This window comes from Lytechinus variegatus, chromosome 9 (genome assembly GCF_018143015.1).
Source record: "Lytechinus variegatus isolate NC3 chromosome 9, Lvar_3.0, whole genome shotgun sequence".
NCBI classification, from domain to species: Eukaryota; Metazoa; Echinodermata; class Echinoidea; order Temnopleuroida; family Toxopneustidae; genus Lytechinus; species Lytechinus variegatus.
In genome coordinates, this window is record NC_054748.1 from 35,903,664 (window position 1) to 35,923,901 (window position 20,238).

Below are 20,238 nucleotides of genomic sequence, written 5' to 3' on the forward strand. Positions count from 1 at the left end.
ATTCCCGATCACGATATATTGAAAAGTGGTGGATATATTGAAAAGTGGTGGATATATTGACATCGAAATTTGACTGGGAGACTTGTCATGACATCTGGGAACAAATATGGGTGATGAGGTATGCTGGTAACCAGCCGGTGCGAAACTGCATTACCGGCAAGTTTTCAATTTCAGTGAATTACGTTGTGCAGTGTTTCACAATTAACGCTTTGACAGTCTTGACATTAGCATTAACAAATCATTCATTCATGAATTCAACGTATTCAGAGATGGTTTTTGTAAAACATTGACAATAAACATCAGGCAATACGAGCGAATTACTAATCTATTCCATGCTCGCCGAGCTAAACTCAGCCAACACAAAGCATAAGCACTCCCTATCGTCATAGCCACGTCCCGGCCAGTAGAGCAGCGGCCAGCGCCAACGGGGCAATGGCAGTGCAGTGGTCGTGGCAGTACACCGACATCTAATATTTTGAGACAATTTGAGAAATAAATCAAAGAAAATTGTTATAGAACTTACTGTTTAGCCTTCTACAAATGACTTTGAAGTCGCTGTCCGAATCTGACCCGTGTTCCTTTAGTTTTTGATGAATTATCGACGGACTTATCAACAGCAAAACGGCGGTCCCGGTAGATGGAGTTTTCTTTTTCAAATATTGCAATTGGCGGTACGGTACCGGTTAGACGTGCGCGCGCGCGTACGTGCGTGCGATAGAGCTAACTAACAAGCAGCCAAGCGGCCCTGCTTGCCAACGCGAAAGGGAGGGGGGGGGGAGGGGGGTGAATTAAAACCAAATCAGGGGTGTCTTCTTTTTCCTCTCGATTGGTTCTGGGTTGGAAACCATGATGGCGTGTCACTGTTTTCCTTGGATCTTGGAATCTATGAAAAAAGTTTTCGATCCCTTCAATTTTTTTTCCTGTATTCTCTTATTTTCTTTTTTATTTTCGTTGTCTTTTTCTTTTCTGTTAATCTTTCTTTTCTTCATTGCCTTTTTTCTTTTCTTGTTTTTTCCCCTTAATATATATTTTTTTACTCACTCCTCATCTTCCCTTTTAATTTGCTTTTGTAATGATAGAAATTGAGATTTCATTCTGTAGATTTCTTTTCTGTTACATTGTACTATACCCTGATGGCGGCAGGGAATTTTGATAGGGGTGAGGGAGCAAGACCATGTGGATAAATCATTTCAATCAAGTAATGACCGGCCTATAGAATATCTCTCCTCTTTATAAACACTGTCCACAAGTGGGAAAGAATAATTAGGGCCTAAAAAATAGAATTAGAATTTTGAAAATATCATTTGTAAAAAAAAAAGAGAGAAATAATTCATGATTGGAAGCAGCTATAATAGCGTACAAATGGGTTCAGAGGGGGCTTTTGACGTTGCAGACAGACCAAATCAGGGTTTGCGGATGGGAATTTGATAGAGGTTGGGGGACCAAGACAACCAACAGTGAATTCATTTTGAGCAAAATATGGGGCATTGCAAGAAACTTGCAATCGAAGCAATCGAATGCAAATTAATTTCAGACTCCAAAATCATGAGAGTCATACTTTTCATTGCAAACTTGCAACTGATCCATAAAAAAAATCCAAATTGTTATGTTCTAGATAAACTTAATGTTTATCATCACCTGTAAATTTGCATCTGATCGAATTTTGGGATTGATTGCAAATATCTTCTTGGAACACTCAATATATAGTTTTTTTATAAAAAGCGGCCATAAACAAGCAAAATGATTATAAAAATAGAATAAAACATATTAATTAAAAATCAAAACCCTTATTATAAAAAAAGATTTCATTGACCGATTGATTTTGTTTTTGCACCCATTGCAGATTTAAATTTAGAAAGTAACATGTACAATTGTAAAATATAACAAATTTATAATGTTGTATTATAACCACTGGATCAATAATATTTAAACACATATAGACCTTTTACTTAATAAGGAAAAAGACAATTTAAAAGAATGCAAGATACCATGTTTACAATCATGAGCGATTACACTTGATTTGGGGAAGCTGCTCGCATAAAAGTCACAGCTCAAATATTTAATTAACTCTGAATACCTTTTAATCTTTGATATATTTTCTTTAAATCTTTGGAATTATGATAATGGGTAATGCAACTGGGCATACCATTCACCATTAACACTAATGGCATTCATTAGGCAAACACCACTAAGCCACTATGGCTTTACAATTATCCAACATGATTATATATACCACTAGGCACATATTACTAAGACACCATATTGGGTATATGGTATACCATTGATACCAATCATACCATTATAGAGGCACATACTACTGAGAAACCATTGGGTATATGGTATACCATGCAGTCATACCATTAGAGGCACATACTACTCAGACACCATTTGACACCACTGAGACACCATTGGGTAATGGTATACCATTCACCATACTAATCATACCATTATACATGTTATAGAGGCACATACTACTGAGACACCATTGAATACCACTGAGACACAATTTGGTATATGGTATACCATTCATCATACCAGTCATACCATTATAGAGACACATACTACTGAGACACCATTGAATACCACTGAGACACCATTGTATACCACTGAGACACCATTGGTGTATGGTATACCATTCATTATACCAGTCATAGCATTAGAGGCATATACTACTGAGACACTATTGAATACCACTGATACTCCATTGTATACCAGTGAGACACCATTGGTGTACGGTATACCATTGATCATACCAATCATACCATTACAGGCACATACTACTGAGACACCATTGAATACCACTGAGACACCATTGTATACCACTGAGACACCATTGGTGTATGGTATACCATTCATTATACCAGTCATACCATTAGAGGCATATACTACTGAGACACTATTGAATACCACTGAGACACCATTGTATACCACTGAGACACCATTGTATACCACTGAGACACCATTGGTGTATGGTATACCATTGATCATACCAATCATACCATTACAGGCACATACTACTGAGACACCATTGAATACCACTGAGACACCATTGTATACCACTGAGACACCATTGGTGTATGGTATACCAATGATCATACCAGTCATACCATTACAAGCACATACCACTGAGACACCATTGAATACCACTGAGACACCATTGGGTAATGGTATACCATTCGTCATACCAATCATATCATTAGTCACATACCGCTGAGACACCATTGGGTATATGGTATACCATTTACCATTAAATAAACTACCAATTACCATTAAGAACTTACCATTGAAACACCACTTAAATACCATTCGCGTACCATTTACCATTTAGATCACCATTCAACTACCATTCGGCACCATTCAAATACCATTGGCGATTTTTATAAGCATGTATCACCAGCCAAAATCAGTTTAAAAAAAAACTATAACATTCCAATGCACACTTAGGCCAAAAGTCAATGGGCTGACTGCCGGACTAAAAGATTCACCAGGCTCGCTATAAACTATACGGCGAAGATTCACATCGGCCGATATATAATACGGCAAAGATTCATTTTGGCGCGATTTTTTCTAGGTGAAGATTCGGCGTCGAAGCGGCGACGAGTGCTTGGCGAGCCTTAGTAGACAGGGCTAGGGTCGGACGGCTGCAAAAGAGGTTTATACTACTAGTACTATACTAGAGCAATCACGTACGCATTGACGCGCGCGTAAAGCGGCTGGGGACCATATCCGGCCGTTCAGTTAAGTCGCGTCGACGTCACGTCGGAATCCAGCGCGAAATATCAGCGTGAGGGAAAATGGCGCGGTCCTCGACTTGACTTCTGGCTTGACTTGACGAGGACTTTAACACTGCTGGTAAGCTAGACTTATATTATTAAAAAAAAAAAGTGGCGGCTGGACCCGGCGCGGTCTAACTGGCTGACCAAGACGTGTAGCCTAGGCCCTAGGGCTAGGTCTAACGTTAGATCTAAGACTGATCTGTCGAATCATGCCTTCATGCCTGGCTTTCGTCTACGGAAGCATTACGCCGGAAGCCAAAGGGGTTATCCTTTGTTCTGATATTTATGAGGCATCTGATATTACAGAGTGTTGCCGCTGCCTGTCAATACCGCAATGGAGAACAATATTTGGAGATATGTATTGGATATTTTTATTCAGGGATCTTGACGTGGAGTTTATGAAATTTGTTTTCGAACGTAAGAAGTTCATCAGCACTGTAGTGTCAAAACAAGAAATGAACTGGTAGATCTAACAGTAACAGTTAGGCCTAGTGCCAGTGGTAGCGCTAGGAAACATGTCCAGACAGACCTGCAAAATATTTTCTGAACTTGAGTTGAATGAATTATTGAGACTTGAGGTGACGATCGACAAATGCCATGTGCTAGCTCACATAACAATCACAGACAGACACAGCAGCAGTAGCCTAGCCTAGGCCCTAACGTTAGGCCCCTAGCCTAGGCCAGTCTTGAGTAAGTTGCCTCCCACCCCCCCCCCAAAAAAAATAAATAAAAAAATAAATCTTTGTCAATCCTTTGTAATGGGATTAGATTTATCCTTTACAAAAGTTTAATTCAATAAAACTTATGATGTGGAGCCCAAACTTCGTCCATTTCTAATATAATATCTGGCCATTCTGGGCCCTCTGAACTGTGGAACATGGGTGGTGGTAGGCTACCACCACTCGTTCTGAGATTTGGCAGACAGAGCACCACCCGTTATTAAATATCTGAAAATTGCACCACGGGTAGATCTAAAAGGTTTTTTTCTTGAATCAGGAATACCCAGAAAAATGTGTTTTCTCTTCATTCAGATCGAATTGGGCCTGAAATGGGTAGAATAGACTAGTCTATGTCTGTGACCTTATTTTGTCAGTTTGTACTAAATCCTGTTTTTCTTTAAGAAAATGACAAATTATGATTATTTTTTTTCTGGTGCACAACGCATTATTTATTAAGCACCACTGGTATTTGAATTTGATGAAAAATATTGTCGATTTTGGACATTTGCACATTTCAGAGGGCACTGTCTAATACGTTTTCAAGATCATTGCAGAATTATCTGGGAGTAGCGAATGAGAATTTATTGTAGATTCTAACTAACTTATACTTTCAATTTTGTAATAAGATACAAAAGTGATATTTGAGCCCTAAATCTGAAAGCTTACCGCGGGCTCCGATCCGGTCTATTGTCATTCCCAAACTTCGTCCATCAATTTGTCGCCCTCTGCCTCTGGCGACATTCTCTGAATAGGCCTAGAATCTAATTTGATATTTTTTCCAAATGCTGATTTTGAAGTGAAAATGTCATGAAAATCGATCCAAAGTTTGAAACAGAAGATTTATCATCATTAAATTACAAATTTTGATGAAAATTCGAGGTCATTAATTTCTTCCTTGATTGAAAATGAAAGCTTGAATAACATGCATTTTGTGTGCATTTGTTTGTGATATAACCGCTGAGTTTGGCCAGGGAGAACTTCCCAACTCCCTGGTTTGGCTTTGCGGCCGCCGAAGTTGTCGGCAATAAATTTTGCTTCCCTTTAACTCTGAACATTTTCCTGTTCGCCATCCGCTACCATACGAAAACAAAAAAACTCCCACTCCCAGGCGATCGAGCTCCAGAGCTCAAACGTTCGTAAGATTTCTAAAATTTACTAAAATTTATATGCGGGTTTGATGCCAGTTTCATCGGTCTATGGCCATGGGCTTCCCTCTCAGCTAACAATTGGACGTTTTCTGAACGTTTTAAGAACGTTCCAAGTTCGTTCTATGGACGTTTTGTCAAAACGTTTAGAAAACGTCCTTTTGTGGAAGGTTTTGGACATTAATAAAACGTTCCAAATGGACGTTTAGAAAACGTTTTCTAAACGTTTAAAAACCCAAAAAGAACCTTTCGAAAATTTTTAAGGACCTGTAGAAAACCTTTGGAACCTTATAAAAGTCCAAAAACCTTTCACAACGTTCTTTGGACGTTCTACGGACGCCCAGAAAACCTTTAAAAAACCTTTGGAACGTTCCATGGATGTTCTGCGGACGTCCAGAAAACCTTTAAAACGTTCCGAAAACGTTCTGCGGACGTCCAGAAAACCTTTGGAACGTTCAGAAAATGTTTTAAGAATGTCTATAGGAACGTTTGGAGAACCTATTAAAAATTTTATGTAAACAATGTAATAGATATAAAAATGTTATGATTTGCACCTCAAGCTCTTGGCCAATTGTGGAATGGTACTAAAGAGTGAAGAGTCTCCAATCAAAATCATGCTTACAGGGCAGACTTGAGTGGGATTCATTTGGATTTAACACTATATAATGCTCCAGTAATTGAAGGTATTGTTTGTAATGGTTAGTTATTACTTTATTTGTTATGTTAGTACATTCCAATACTGAATTAGTGTTTTTTAATCTTTATGTGTGTTTCAGAACAATATTACAAAAAAACGAAACACAAAAGCAGGAATTTATTACTGCTAAATAGAAAAAAAATCATTAAAAACGTTTATTTCCATATGTCTAACGTATTATATGCAAATTACCACTCATTTGCATAAAGTCCTATTTGGATGTTTAAAGAACGTTCATAAAACGTTCAATAAAATATGTCTCGTTATAAGGTTCCAAATAAAACATTTTGTGAACGTTTTGATTAAAACGTTCCATTTTTTAACGTCCAAAGAACGTTTAAAAACGTTCTTTTTGAAACCATTACTTTTTCACAAATTGAAAGTCCAACTTGGACGTTATATGAACGTTTTCTAAACGTTCATTTCAGACGAGGACCTACGGGACCTGAATAAAACGTTTTTAAAACGTTCTGAAAACGTTTTGTGTTTGCTGGGTAGCTGTTCTTTGTTTCTTGAAATATATGATTCTTAATTTCTCATAATTTTGTCTTTTCCTCTTATAGATGCAAGTTAGTCTGAATGCGTGCTAAAATGTCGAATGTAAGTAGACTCTAAATATATTTAGTAAAACCCACATGTATGTTCTCACTTGTACCACACACGTCCTCCCTATGGTCAAACAGGTGAACTGTTTAATTCTTATGCTGTGTTGCACACATGTTCAAACAATTAAACTGTTTGTGCTGTATCACACACACGTCCTCACTTTTACTATCTGTTTCTGTACCACACATGTCCTCACTTATATGGTCAAACAGATGAACTGTTTAAATATTACGCTGTGTGCACACATGGTTTATTGAAGGTATCGTTTGTAATGGTTAGTTATTACTTTATTTGTTATGGTAGTACATTCCAATACTGAATTAGTGTTTTTTAATCTTTATGTGTGTTTCAGAACAATATTACAAAAAAACGAAACACAAAAGCAGGAATTTATTACTGCTAAATAGAAAAAAAATCATTAAAAACGTTTATTTCCATATGTCTAACGTATTATATGCAAATTATCACTCATTTGCATAAAGTCCTATTTGGACGTTTTAAGAACGTTCATAAAACGTTCAATAAAATATGTCTCGTTATAAGGTTCCAAATAAAACGTTTTGTGAATGTTTTGATTAAAACGTTCCATTTTGTAACGTCCAAAGAACGTTTAAAAACGTTCTTTTTGAAACCATTACTTTTTCACAAATTGAAAGTCCAACTTGGACGTTATATGAACGTTTTCTAAACGTTCATTTCAGACGAGGACCTACGGGACCTGAATAAAACGTTTTGTGTTTGCTGGGAGCTGTTCTTTGTTTCTTGAAATATATGATTCTTAATTTCTCATAATTTTGTCTTTTCCTTTTATAGATGCAAGTTAGTAAGTAGACTCTAAATATATTTAGTAAAACCCACATGTATGTTCTCACTTGTACCACCCACGTCCTCCCTATGGTCAAACAGGTGAACTGTTTAATTCTTATGCTGTGTTGCACACATGGTCAAACAATTAAACTGTTTGTGCTGTATCACACACACGTCCTCACTTTTACTATCTGTTTCTGTACCACACATGTCCTCACTTATATGGTCAAACAGATGAACTGTTTAATTATTATGCTGTGTTGCACACATGGTCAAGCTGTAGTGTTAAACTGTTTGTGCTGTATCATTCACACGTCCTCACTTTTACCATCCGTTTCTGTACAACCCACATCATTGTCAAACAGGTGAACTGTTTAATTGCTTTGCTATTTTGCATACATGTACATGTATGTATACATGTCCTCACTTGGCTATCAGGTGAACTGTTTGATTGTTATTAAAACATACATGTATAGCCAATTCCAGCCTTATAGCAGGCCTAAAAAAAAATCTTTCTGGGAGTGATGGCAAGTGTTGAAAATTTTCTGCGAAAGCGCACATCACAAGCACAAAGCAGGAAGTCCTAATGACTGGGGTCCAGGGCCCTGGAAAATTTCATTTCTGCATCTGAATTTGTATACTATTACACAATATGCACCGAATTTGGTGCTCATTGTATACAACCACCAAGCTCAGTGCATATTGTTTAACCCTATATAAATTTTGACGCAGAGGGAGCTGCATTGCGAATTTGCCCCAATTCTATTGATAGGACCCCGATATAAAGATAATTCACTATCTGAATTATTAAAAAAAGAGATTCAGTATCTCATGATCAAAGAATAGAGTTTCCAAAAAAAAAAAAAATTTGAAAGGTTTTCAGATTAACCCAGACTATCTTTTACCTTTAATCCTTGTCTGATTTATGCTTCATGTAGTGTTCATGGCATTTTTTTGACAAATTTAACATATTAAATATTGAAAGTGGAAAAGTTTTAAAAATGTTCCACCTCATGGCACATCTCCATTTGCCAATTTAAAATAAGAATGCTAGCTATACTGTCTGATTGACCAATTCCAGAGAAGGCGGAAAACACCAGAGAACATGGCGGTAGACTGTTGCCGAAGTGGGACAGATAGAGACCTTGGCTTTGAGAAGCGCTACATCAATGATGATATTGGTAAGTCTGAGGCGAATTTTGGATAGCCTTTAGGGGTGATGTGAACTCCTAATTTGTGAATGACCTTGTAAAATTAGTTACACTCTCCATATTTCAATTTTTTACAAGCTAGAGGGTGAATTTGCACCCCAAATCCTTAACACCTTAATTGCTACCAATATTGAGTGTATAGTAAATGCCAGAGAATGGAGCAAGTGAAGGTGGTGAAAGAGTGCGCATGGGCAATTGTTTAAATATGATGAATAGTAAATTGGTTTTAGTCAAGCAGGATTGTCTCATGTGTAAACTCAATCAATGTGGTCTTTATGTTGGTGCACATGATCACATCAAGTCTTGCGGCTTGTTGGTTTTGCTGTTGTAAAAGTTGCTTGAGCACAAATAAAATGTCCTTACATGTTCAAGGAGTTTGATAATTGTCCTGGGAAAAGTTCTTCAAGAATTAATGCTGCCTTGAAAGGTGTATGGGTTGTCCAAAAATAATGTCATTAGTGGAACTTAGTTGGGCTGCGGTGGTCAGCCTCTGTTAAAGCTACAAGTTATTGTGGTTGATCGATTTTAACAATTTAAAAACTGAGCTGTCTGACCTGTCTAATGTTCAGATGGATGAAAAAAGCAACCAAGAATGCAAAAATAATTAAAGTAACACATTCACTATCAAGATTTCTGTGAAAATCATATTTATTCTCCTCACTTTAATAATTCCAGCACAGTTGTCTATGGAGGTGATATTTCAGGTTTTCACTTTTTTGAAGCACTAAATGACAACTTTGAAGCATATTGTCACAGCTTAATTTTTGCACCCCATAAAATATCCTCATAACATTTAGGACCATGCAGCTCAGATTTTTTTAAAGTGAACACAATGTTAACCAATGCCTCAAATGTGCTGTGAGAGTTAGCACAGACCTCAAATATTTAGTCTGAAAATGGACATACATGTACAATAACTTCCATTTAGTGTAGACAAAACAGTTACAGCTCGTGTTCTAAAATAGCCTTGGGTAAGAGAAAATTTTAGACTGGAAACAATCAAGATTAGGAATTGCTTTTCATTAAATTTGATATTGAAAATCTCAGTATAGAAATAAAAGTATTTGATTAGATCCCAAAGAGATGACCAAGGACATTTTTTTTGTGTGTCCAAGTGCAAAGAAAGGGTTCTATAATGCCCAGACAACCTCTTGATGTGGCCAAGTGGATTACAAAGTCATGTGGCAGAGCTAGTGCACTCTGAATTGCCACCATTGACCTGTTCTTCCCCTATGCAGGTTACGGATTGTTTACAACTGTGTCTGTCAACAGAGGGGATTTCCTTTTGGAGTACAGGGGGGAAAGGAGTTGTGTGGATGAAACATGTAGTGATGAACAGAGTACATACGAGCCATATGCGTTTTACTATGATCATATGCATAAGACGTACAGGTATGTATTTTGGTTTGACACACTGTTTATTCCCGTGTCTCTGAAGTAAACTGCGTTTTGTTCTGAGATCGGGGGTTCGCATCAATTCAGTTGCATAATGGATCAACAATCTTACAATAGGCATTTTTCATGTACTATTAACCCATTGATTTTGAGAATCAAATGTCTCGTGCTGGTGTATTGTAGTGCCGTCAAAAGAGGGCCAAATACAGTAAACGCTCTGCAGATTCGTGTATAGATTTGACAGGAGTTGCACCTATTTCTTTTCAAGTTGTTAAAAAAACATTTGGTCCAGTAGGAGCCCATACTTATATTGTTGCAAATTATCAGCCTGTCACCCCAATGTACATTCCACCATGTGATGTGAATGTCAATAATGAATATGCTTCACAAAGGACTTAGGCGGGATTTGGACATTTGGGTGTGTAAATTAAAATATTTGTGTTCAATATATGTGACTCGTCACACCGAAATCAGACACAAGTTGACTTTCTTGAATTTGATTTTATTGTTGATCCAGTTTCCCCATTTTCCACGCTTTAATTTGATATATATAACCAAACACTACGGAGTGAGTATTAGCTGAGATAATTACATTTAAAATCCGAATAGATGATGGCTCTTGAAAGCATTTTCTCGAGAAAAACGCTTCTAAAGTTTGACTTCGTTTTGATTTCAAGTCAATTACAATGTTTGTATTGTCTACCGTGTGTGTCTGTGCGAACGTTCTATGCCTCGAACATTTCCGTCGTGTGCGGGGGAAAAAAATTATGACCAAAAAAAAAGGCTCTCACAAAAACTGTTTTTTAAACACTTTCCCGTTATCATTTTCATTCAAAATTTTAACAGAGTATACATGAATAATGGCCAAATCAGAAAATTAAAAAATATTTTTTTCATCAAATTCTGACGGTTTTTACTCTCCGCCGATTTTCTCGGCTTTTTCATCCGCGACTTGTGTCTGATTTCGGTATGACGGGTCACATATAGGCAAGAAAATTGCTGTGTATTTATACATTTAGATGTGTAAAACACAGCCTCCACGACTTGCTGAATAAGCTCTTGGTTTCACATCACATGGAAGCATTGAATAATTATACATCAATAATAATGCGAGTGCTTGGCCCCGTAATTAAGTTGTTGTAATGGAAGCTAATCTATATTTTGGTGAATCATTTTTCTTCTAAATTCATGTGAATAGTTTTCATGCTTTAAATATGTGTGTTCACAAGTATTTATTACATTTGCATGATGGGATGGCATCATGCTTCGGCAGGAACCAAAGAGATTTTGTATGGGGTCTTTGGTTCCCCAGCAAAATATTGTGCCAAGTTAGAAGGGAAGGGAGTGTTTTCACTGGTTCTGCACTAAATTGAGTAGAATGGCAATATGGATTAATTGTTTTTTACAAACACTGTAACCCAAGTGTATTTCTCAGATCAGTTATTCTGTTTGACAATACGTACTGTAGCGACTATTGATTCTTGTAATGTAACTTAATTTGGGGGCATGCGCTCTACAAGCTCTGCTTTTTTGCATGCTCCCCCATTTATTTCACTATGAATTTCAGTCGCGTACAGATATATTCCTAATTTAAGAATAATTGTTATAATGTATCTTTCATATGTTTTACTCTTTAATTGTGTTAAATTTTTATTCAAACTTTGTGTTATTGAAATAGAAATAAAATCTATCAATCAATCAATCGTTTAATTTACAGGATTGATGCCTCGGACATGGATTGCGGGATGGCCCGTTGGATCAATGATGAATGGAAAAATCCAAATACCAAAATGAAGAAAGTACTTGTTGACAATAATGTCCACCTTTGCCTATTTGCACTTATGGATATTGCAGCGGGAAAAGAAATTAGATACGACTATGGTGTCAAAGATCTACCATGGAGAAAACAGGTACGTTTTCGGGAGCGGGGCCTGTATTCCCGTTCAGGTCAATCCTGTCTAGAGAAAAGAAAATTGGGCCCAAGTTTTACAGGGTCGTTTTTTGTTTATTATTTGAGATCAAGCTATAAAAATCACATCATAAAGTAACATTTGCTATCCAATCCAGTTTTGGAATTACATTTGTGAAACTTACTCCCTTTATTGACAGCTAGGTGCAGTATACATATCTACCAAGGGGATGGTAGAGTGGGGTTGGGGAGGATGATCTTCAAGTGGAACAATAGTGTGATTCATATCTGATCCTACAAATTCCTATCCATAGGTGATGTCCATAAGGCCTGGAAGCACGGAGGCCAGGACAAGCGCCGAAGCCCAGCCCATCAACACTAAGGAAACCACCACCAAAGATCTGCAGGAGGCACAGGCCAGGGTAACCGGGCAACAGGAGGTTACCAAGCAACAGGAGTCAACTGCCAGAGAGGGTAGGATACCTGCATGTATGGTCGCTGATGCACTCTCGCAGTCAGACGGAGACGAGAGTCGTGAAAGGGAGCCGCGAGAGGGTGCTAATCCTAATGTTAGCAGTTATGAACATGAAGAGCAGGTAAGCTGAAGGTGTAACCATATAGTGTGTCCCAGAAAAGTGGGGAAAAGGAAATGTTTGTAACACAGGAACAGGACCAGAGATGAAATGTTTTATTTGTCCTGCATACAGTTTCTTAAATATTCAAATTCGTGCATATTCCTTGAGCTACATGTAATGCCTTGTGACGAGCCTTTTCATTCACCTGATTCTTTCAATTCATTTTGTGGGTAGTTGTCCTAGTGGGGAATTGTCCTAGTGGCTAGATGATCTTTGGTGGTGGTTTCCTTGGGAGTCACCCTGCTGGGAGTCGCCCTAGTGCAGAATTGTCTTGGTGAGGAATAGTCTGGATGAGAGTCATCCAGTTCCCAGGGAATTGTCCACTGTGGATTATCGTGCCCCCCCCCCCCCAAGAATAATAGTAAAAGCAATTCACATGCTAACAATTAAGGCCTTTTACTATTTAAATTATATCTTGGTTTAATTGTCTGGTTTGTGTAAAGTTAAGTTATATATATGTACACATCCTTGCCAAGGTCTACATACTGACCATCATGTGCTAGATACATTTGAAATGAACAACAGCAGGTACCTGCTGAAATAGCAGGTCAAATTACTCTGTTAAACTTAAAATTAAAAATGTGGGAGGTCTATGAAATTCATTAAACATTCATAGGTTTACAGTGACCAGTTTGATAGGGGGGATGAGGTCTGTTGCCCAAATATTTTCTCTCATGCTTGCCGGAAAAATCAAGTGGTTCTGCTTGAATATTAGTCTTTTTTCCAACAAATTGCCAGTTTAAAAGTTCGTGAGGGGGGGGGGGGAGGGCAGCACCCCACCCACCTAACCCCCTCGTATGCCTATGATTATATTTTAAGTTTTTAATCTTCTTATGTTACTAGTCATTACATGTATTTTGCTACCGGTACATGTACGTATGTATTTTATGTAGGGGAAGGCGGGGTAAGTTGAGCATAGGGGCAAGTTGAGCCACCAGCCCCAGGCCAATAATGAATGAGTCAGACATTGTGGTGGTGTCATGTATTGATGACCCATAGCATAACCCCTAACCCCACCATATTGTTTTCAACTTTGAAACAAAAAGTATTTTTTTTAGAGGGAAAAATATGAATTTCAGCCAAAAAAGTAAAAAAGAGTGTGAAATAGATAAGTGGTTTATAAACACACACGTCTTTAAATATAATCAAGACATGATAACAGCATTATTAGTCCAGGTATGGATCTTCATTCTTGTCATAGTCTTTTATATGATGGATGCATAATAAATGTGTGGATACAAAATTATCGCACTAAGTTCGGACTGGGGTAAGTTGAGCCAAAAAGCATGGGGCAAGTTGAGCCCTGGTAATTCCTATGGTAATGTATCTTAAAATTAAACAAACCATAAAAATCGATTGAAATGCTGGCTGAAAGGAGCAAATTTACATGAATGCTCTTTTCCTTTTAAAGGATGTTAGTATTTATAGAGAATCAGCAAGTGAAAAGACTTTAAACAAAAAATTGGCATGCTGATTCTCCCCTCATACATTTTGTACATAGTTTTTGTGGCTCAACTTACCCCAGAAGGTGGCTCAAACTTACCCCATATATGGGGCAAGTTGAGCCATTTGACATCGTTTTTTTCAAAGGTCACAATGACTTTCAGTGTGGGGATAGAAAGTTATATATAGGTGGAAAATATTTCAGAAGAATTAAATTTCAAGGCAAGGTACTTATTTCGACAAGATTATTAATCATATCAATTCTAACATGCAAAAAGCAAAAACTGTCACAACTTACCCCGCCTTCCCCTACTGAACAGTAATATTCAGAAGAAAATTTGTGCACAGAATATTGCTGCATATTTATTGCATAACGCATGCTGGAAAAATTGTTCCATGCGTTAACATACATGGAAGCGTCGTGGTGTAGCGGTTCATCACTTCACTTTCAATCAAGAGGTTGAGGGTTCGAATCCCAACTCGGTACTAACGTCCTTTGGCAAGACATTAATCCACGTACATTTGCCACTCTCCACCCAGTTGTAAATGGGTATCTGATATGCTAGAGCGCTTAACATGGCCGCCTTGCTATGACCAGGGTAATGATATTGGTGATAATATTGAAGCGCCAGGAGCATCACGACGTGATGGACATGTGCGCTATACAAGAAGCCACTATTATTATTATTATTATTATTTGTAAACTTAACCTTGCAAGTAAACTGGAAGTTGGATTTATGTGAAAATTTGTATTTGACATGTTGATTATAGGTTTTATAAGAATTACAAGTTTTGATTTGCTTTTCAAATTCAGAAAGTTATGTGAGCAAATTCAAAGTTAAAAAAAAAAGTATTTTTATGGTCCCATACGTTACCAACGAATAAATTACCATAAAATAATTCCTCATGAATTTTCCATTCAGAAAATGTATACCTTTGATATGGTATGGCTAAGATTTTTATCCCTCCGTCCACCAAAGGTGGGTGCCGTCTGTGCGTCCTTGCGTCCGTCCCACTTCTCGTTACCTCGATATCTCAAGAACTCTTTGAGATAAGAACTTCAAACTTGGTACTAGTATGTATCCCCATAGGAAGATGAACTGATTAGATTTTGGGGTAAGTAGGTCAAAGCTCAGAGGTCAATTTACATGAAATTAGCATAAAATTAAAGATTTTAGCACCGTTACCGCAAAATCTCAAGAACTCTTTGAGATAAGAAATATAAACTTGGTACTAGTATGTATCCCCATAGGAAGATGAACTGATTAGATTTTTGGATAAGTAGGTCAAAGGTCAGAGGTCAATTTACATGAAATTAGCATGAAATTAAAGGTTTTTAGCACTGTTACCGCAATATCTCAAGAACTCTTTGAGATAAGAACTTCAAACTTGGTACTAGTATGTATCCCTATAGGAAGGTGAAGTGATTAGATTTTGGAATAAGTAGGTCAAAGGTCAGAGATCACAGAGGTCAATTTACATGAAATTACATGTACCATAAAATTTCAGGTGTTTAGCACCGTTACCGCGATATCTCAAGAACTGTTTGAGATAAGAACTTCAAACTTGGTACTAGTATGTATCAGCATAGGAAGATGAACTGATTAGATTTTCGGGTAAGTAGGTTAGAGGTCACAGAAGTCAATTAACATGAAATTACAGGTTTTTAGCCTCAACGCAATATCTCAAGAATTGTTTGAGGTAGGAACTTAGAAATTGGTACTACATGTATTTGGCCATGCGTTTTGAATTGGGCCGGTAAATAGGTGGAGCTGTGACATCTGCGCGACATTTTTGGGTACATTCCTTTCATTTTCTCAGCTGATATACAAGCTATGATGTTGTATTTTGTGTCAAAATAAAGCTTATGATAACATCAATACAGTCATACCAAACAGTTTTTAAAAATAATTTTATTTTTTTGTTAATTAGTGGTTAATTAGCAAAATGTCAGGGGTGGAGGACGATCAGGAGGAGCAAATTCTACTGGAAGCACATTGATGGATTGCAGTCACCATAGATCATACTATTGTGGATTTTTATTAATAATTCATCATCATAATACTTAGTTTAGATTAACTTCAACTAAAATTTAGTGTAATTAAGCTTAATTATTAATTAGTTACTAATTAAGCCCAAGAGCAACATGCCTGTGTCTTTTTCTTAACGATGTGTAATAACTACTTCAGTTAAGGTTACTTTCGAGACTTAAGAGATTGTTTAAATATCAAATATTTAGAAAGGAAAATATTAATTTATCATAATTCTTTAGTAAAACAGTATAAACAATTAACAGATTAATTGTTTAAAACAATTGATTATTGTGATATTAGCATGCAGACAATGGGTGATAATTAGAGAAAACTTTAAGAGATAAATTACAACCTGGCAGATTTCCACCTTGGTAGTGATTTATGAATATTTGAAAATATACACTTTAGAATTGAATTTGATTGTATAATTGTTGTCAAAAAATTACTTTGCTGGTATTGTTTAGTTTTATTACAATATACATATGTACCAGAGGATGTATTTTTATGTTTTAAATTTATCTTTTAAGAATCAATTTGTTAACAGGAAGATTTTCTTTCTATTTCCTGATTAATTTTTTTGTGTTTTAAGAAATCATTTTGGCAAATAATACAATTCTCAGATAATAATCTAGAAATATTCCATTGTTAAAATTATGAAAAATGCGGCTTGCGCAAAATTATTTTGATAACCTATGACCCTGGAATGTTATATATGTCTGAAAAGCTCTGAATGAGAGGAATTAAAAAGTGGCACTTTTAAAGGTGTGAGGTACACCAATACTACTTTTTTCCTGTTCCAAAGTTTGGTATTTGTTGCCATGGTTTTTAGGTATTATTTGGTTCCATAACTTCAAATGCTCACACCCAATGTAATTTTTTAGCACTTTTCTGAAATCCTCAGTTAATTTCCTTTCAGAAAATGTATACTTTTTCATGTAATGGGTTTAGTTTTTAAAGTTACAGAGATTCAAATAAAAAAGACACAATTTTCATGTTGCAAAATCATGTCACACGAAACTGGCCCAATTCAAAACGCATGGCCACTTGTGATTAACTGCATGTACATGTGTAGTATGTACCACCATGAGAAGATGATTTGATTCAATTTAATGTATGCACATCAACTTTGTAATACCTGTAGCGGCAGATCCATGGGGCTTATGAATTATATGAATTCAAGCCGAGGCATATAGGAGACGCAGTCGTATCTTTTCTTGTTCCAAGTTAAACTGTCTTGGAGTACGAAAGGTGCATCACTTTCAGAATCGGATGATGTAACGCTTGGGTAGTGAGTTCAAAACGCATTGCCATTCCATAGAACTAGGGTTTCAAAATTTAATTTGAAAAAGGGCCTGGTTTTTCCTCTGATATCCCATGCATTACCGCTGCAAAACAGCTTGGACTTGCCCTGAACTGGTTGTGCTGTATCACACACACATCCTCACTTTTACTATCTGTTTCTGTACCACACATGTCCTGAAACAGCTGAACTGTTTAATTATTATGCTATGTTGCAAACATGTTCAAACAGTTGAACTGTTTGTGCTGTATCACACACACGTCCTCACTTTTACCATCCGTTTCTGTACCACACACATCATTGTCAAACAGGTGAACTGTTTAATTCTTATGCTGTGTTGCACACATGGTCAAACAGTTGAACTGTTTGTGCTGTATCACACACACGTCCTTACTTTGTTTCTTTACCACACACGTCTTCACTTATATGGTCAAACAGGTGAACTGTTTAATTATTATGCTGTGTTGCACACATGGTCAAACAGTTAAACTGTTTGTGCTGTATCACACACACGTCCTCACTTTTACTATCTGTTTCTGTACCACACATGTCCTCACTTATATGGTCAAACAGGTGAACTGTTTAATTCTTATGCTGTGTTGCCAACATGGTCAAACAGTTAAACTATTTGTGCTGTATCACACACACGTCCTCACTTTTATCATCTGTTTCTGTACCATAAACATTGTCAAACAGGAGAACTGTTTAATTATTATGCTATGTTGCACACATAGTCAAACAGTTAAACTGTTTGTGCTGTATCACACACATCCTCACTTTTATTATCTGTTTCTGTACCACAAACATCATAGTCAAACAGGTGAACTGTTTAATTGCTTTGCTATTTTGCATGCATGTACATGTATGCATACATGTCCTCACTTGGCTATCAGGTGAACTGTTCGATTGTTATTCAAGGATGCAAGTTTTCCGGATTTTTCTTTGATCTGGATTTTTTTTTTTTTTTTTTTTGATCGACGAACATTTCTTCTTCCTCTCTCATTCTCGCTCATTTTCCGGTGAAAACCGACTCATTCCTAGACTAGCGCGAATGGAAAATTCTTGAAGCCACGTTTTCTCGACGCCGCGACCCTGCAACCCCGCTGGGGGCTGCCGCCCCCGGACCCCCGCTGAAGTTTCTGGATTTGTTTTGGAGCTCCACTTACATCCCTGGTTATTAAAACATACATGTATAGCCAATTCTAGCGTTACAGCAGGCCTAAAAAAAAATGCTTTCTGGGAGCAATGGCAAGTGCTGAAAGTTTTCTATTGTCTTCAATTAAAGAGATAAACGCTAGAAATTTGAAAATTTTGTTGTTTAATTAGCTATGTTCTGCAAGAAATTTGCATAATTTTTACATGGAACTTTTGATAATTTGTTTCTTTATATCTGCATCATCATCTGGAACTTGGTATATTGCATGAATATGGCTGAATTTCTAAAATCGGGTAGGGTTGATGATGCATCACATCAGGTCAGTCAAGTCAGGGGCAAGAATTAGTAGGCTGGTTTGGGAGCAGGGCCTGTATTGCCGTTCAGGTAGGTGCTGTCCAGGGAAAAAAAATTGGGCTGGAGTTTTACAGGGCCAGGGTGTAACAAAAACCACATCGCAGGACTCTAATTAGACTATGGTGTCACAGATCTACCATGGAGAAAACAGGTACGTTTTCAGGAGCGGGGCCTGTATTCCCGTTCAGGTCAATCCTGTCTAGAGAAAAGAAAATTGGGCCCAAGTTTTACAGGGTCGTTTTTTGTTTGTTATTTGAGATCAAGCTATAAAAATCACATTATGAAGTAACATTTGCTATCCAATCCAGTTTTGGAATTACATTTGTGAAACTTACTCCCTTTATTGACAGCTAGGTGCAGTATACATATCTACCAAGGGGATGGTAGAGTGGGGTTGGGGAGGATGATCTTCAAGTGGAACAATAGTGTGATTCATATCTGATCCTACAAATTCCTATCCATAGGTGATGTCCATAAGGCCTGGAAGCACGGAGGCCAGGACAAGCGCCGAAGCCCCGCCCATCAACACCAAAGATCTGCAGGAGGCACAGGCCAGGGTAACCGGGCAACAGGAGGTTACCAAGCAACAGGAGCCAACTGCCAGAGAGGGTAGGATACCTACATGTATGGTCGCTGATGCACTCTCGCAGGCAGACGAAGACGAGAGTCATGAAAGGGAGCCGCGAGAGGGTGCTAATCCTACTGTTAGCAGTTATGAACATGAAGAGCAGGTGAGCTGCAGGTGTAACCATACAGTGTGTCCCAGAAAAGTGGGGAAAAGGAAATCATTACGAAAATTTCCCGTTTGATTCTCGACCTCACTTCGGACTGCAAACTGCGGTTTTATACCCCGATTTGTGTTTGGAATATCTCAAACAACTTTTCCAACCCCGATAAACCCATCTTGGCCAGGTAATCCCCTTGTCTCGATTTCACCACCACGGGCCAGCTAAATGAGCGTTGAGCCAAGGACGAAATGATAAACAACGCTGTGCTATTACGTAAGACTTGTCTGCCTGTAGAAGGATCTTCGGAATGAAATTATTGTATTC

General features: G+C 37.5%; 1 protein-coding gene across 1 annotated transcript; it reads left to right on the forward strand.

Moving 5' to 3' along the window:
• The first annotated feature begins 3,390 nt into the window (after nucleotides 1–3,390).
• LOC121422006 lies at nucleotides 3,391–20,131 on the forward strand. The gene is made up of 7 exons (XM_041616809.1): nucleotides 3,391–3,852; nucleotides 6,901–6,937; nucleotides 8,832–8,931; nucleotides 10,200–10,353; nucleotides 12,074–12,266; nucleotides 12,580–12,861; nucleotides 19,651–20,131. The coding sequence occupies exons 2-7, from the start codon at nucleotides 6,917–6,919 to the stop codon at nucleotides 19,993–19,995; spliced, it is 1,095 nt and encodes a 364-aa protein (XP_041472743.1). The 5' UTR covers nucleotides 3,391–3,852; nucleotides 6,901–6,916; the 3' UTR covers nucleotides 19,996–20,131.
• Nucleotides 20,132–20,238: the final 107 nt, after the last annotated feature.

Bases quoted from the DNA above. Each gene is read 5' to 3' on its own strand.
- LOC121422006 (XM_041616809.1), top strand. From the start codon at position 6,917: ATGCGTGCTAAAATGTCGAAT. The intron at 8,932-10,199 runs GTAAGTCTGAGG...TCCCCTATGCAG, and splicing joins CTACATCAATGATGATATTG to GTTACGGATTGTTTACAACT. The intron at 12,267-12,579 runs GTACGTTTTCGG...TCCTATCCATAG, and splicing joins ATCTACCATGGAGAAAACAG to GTGATGTCCATAAGGCCTGG.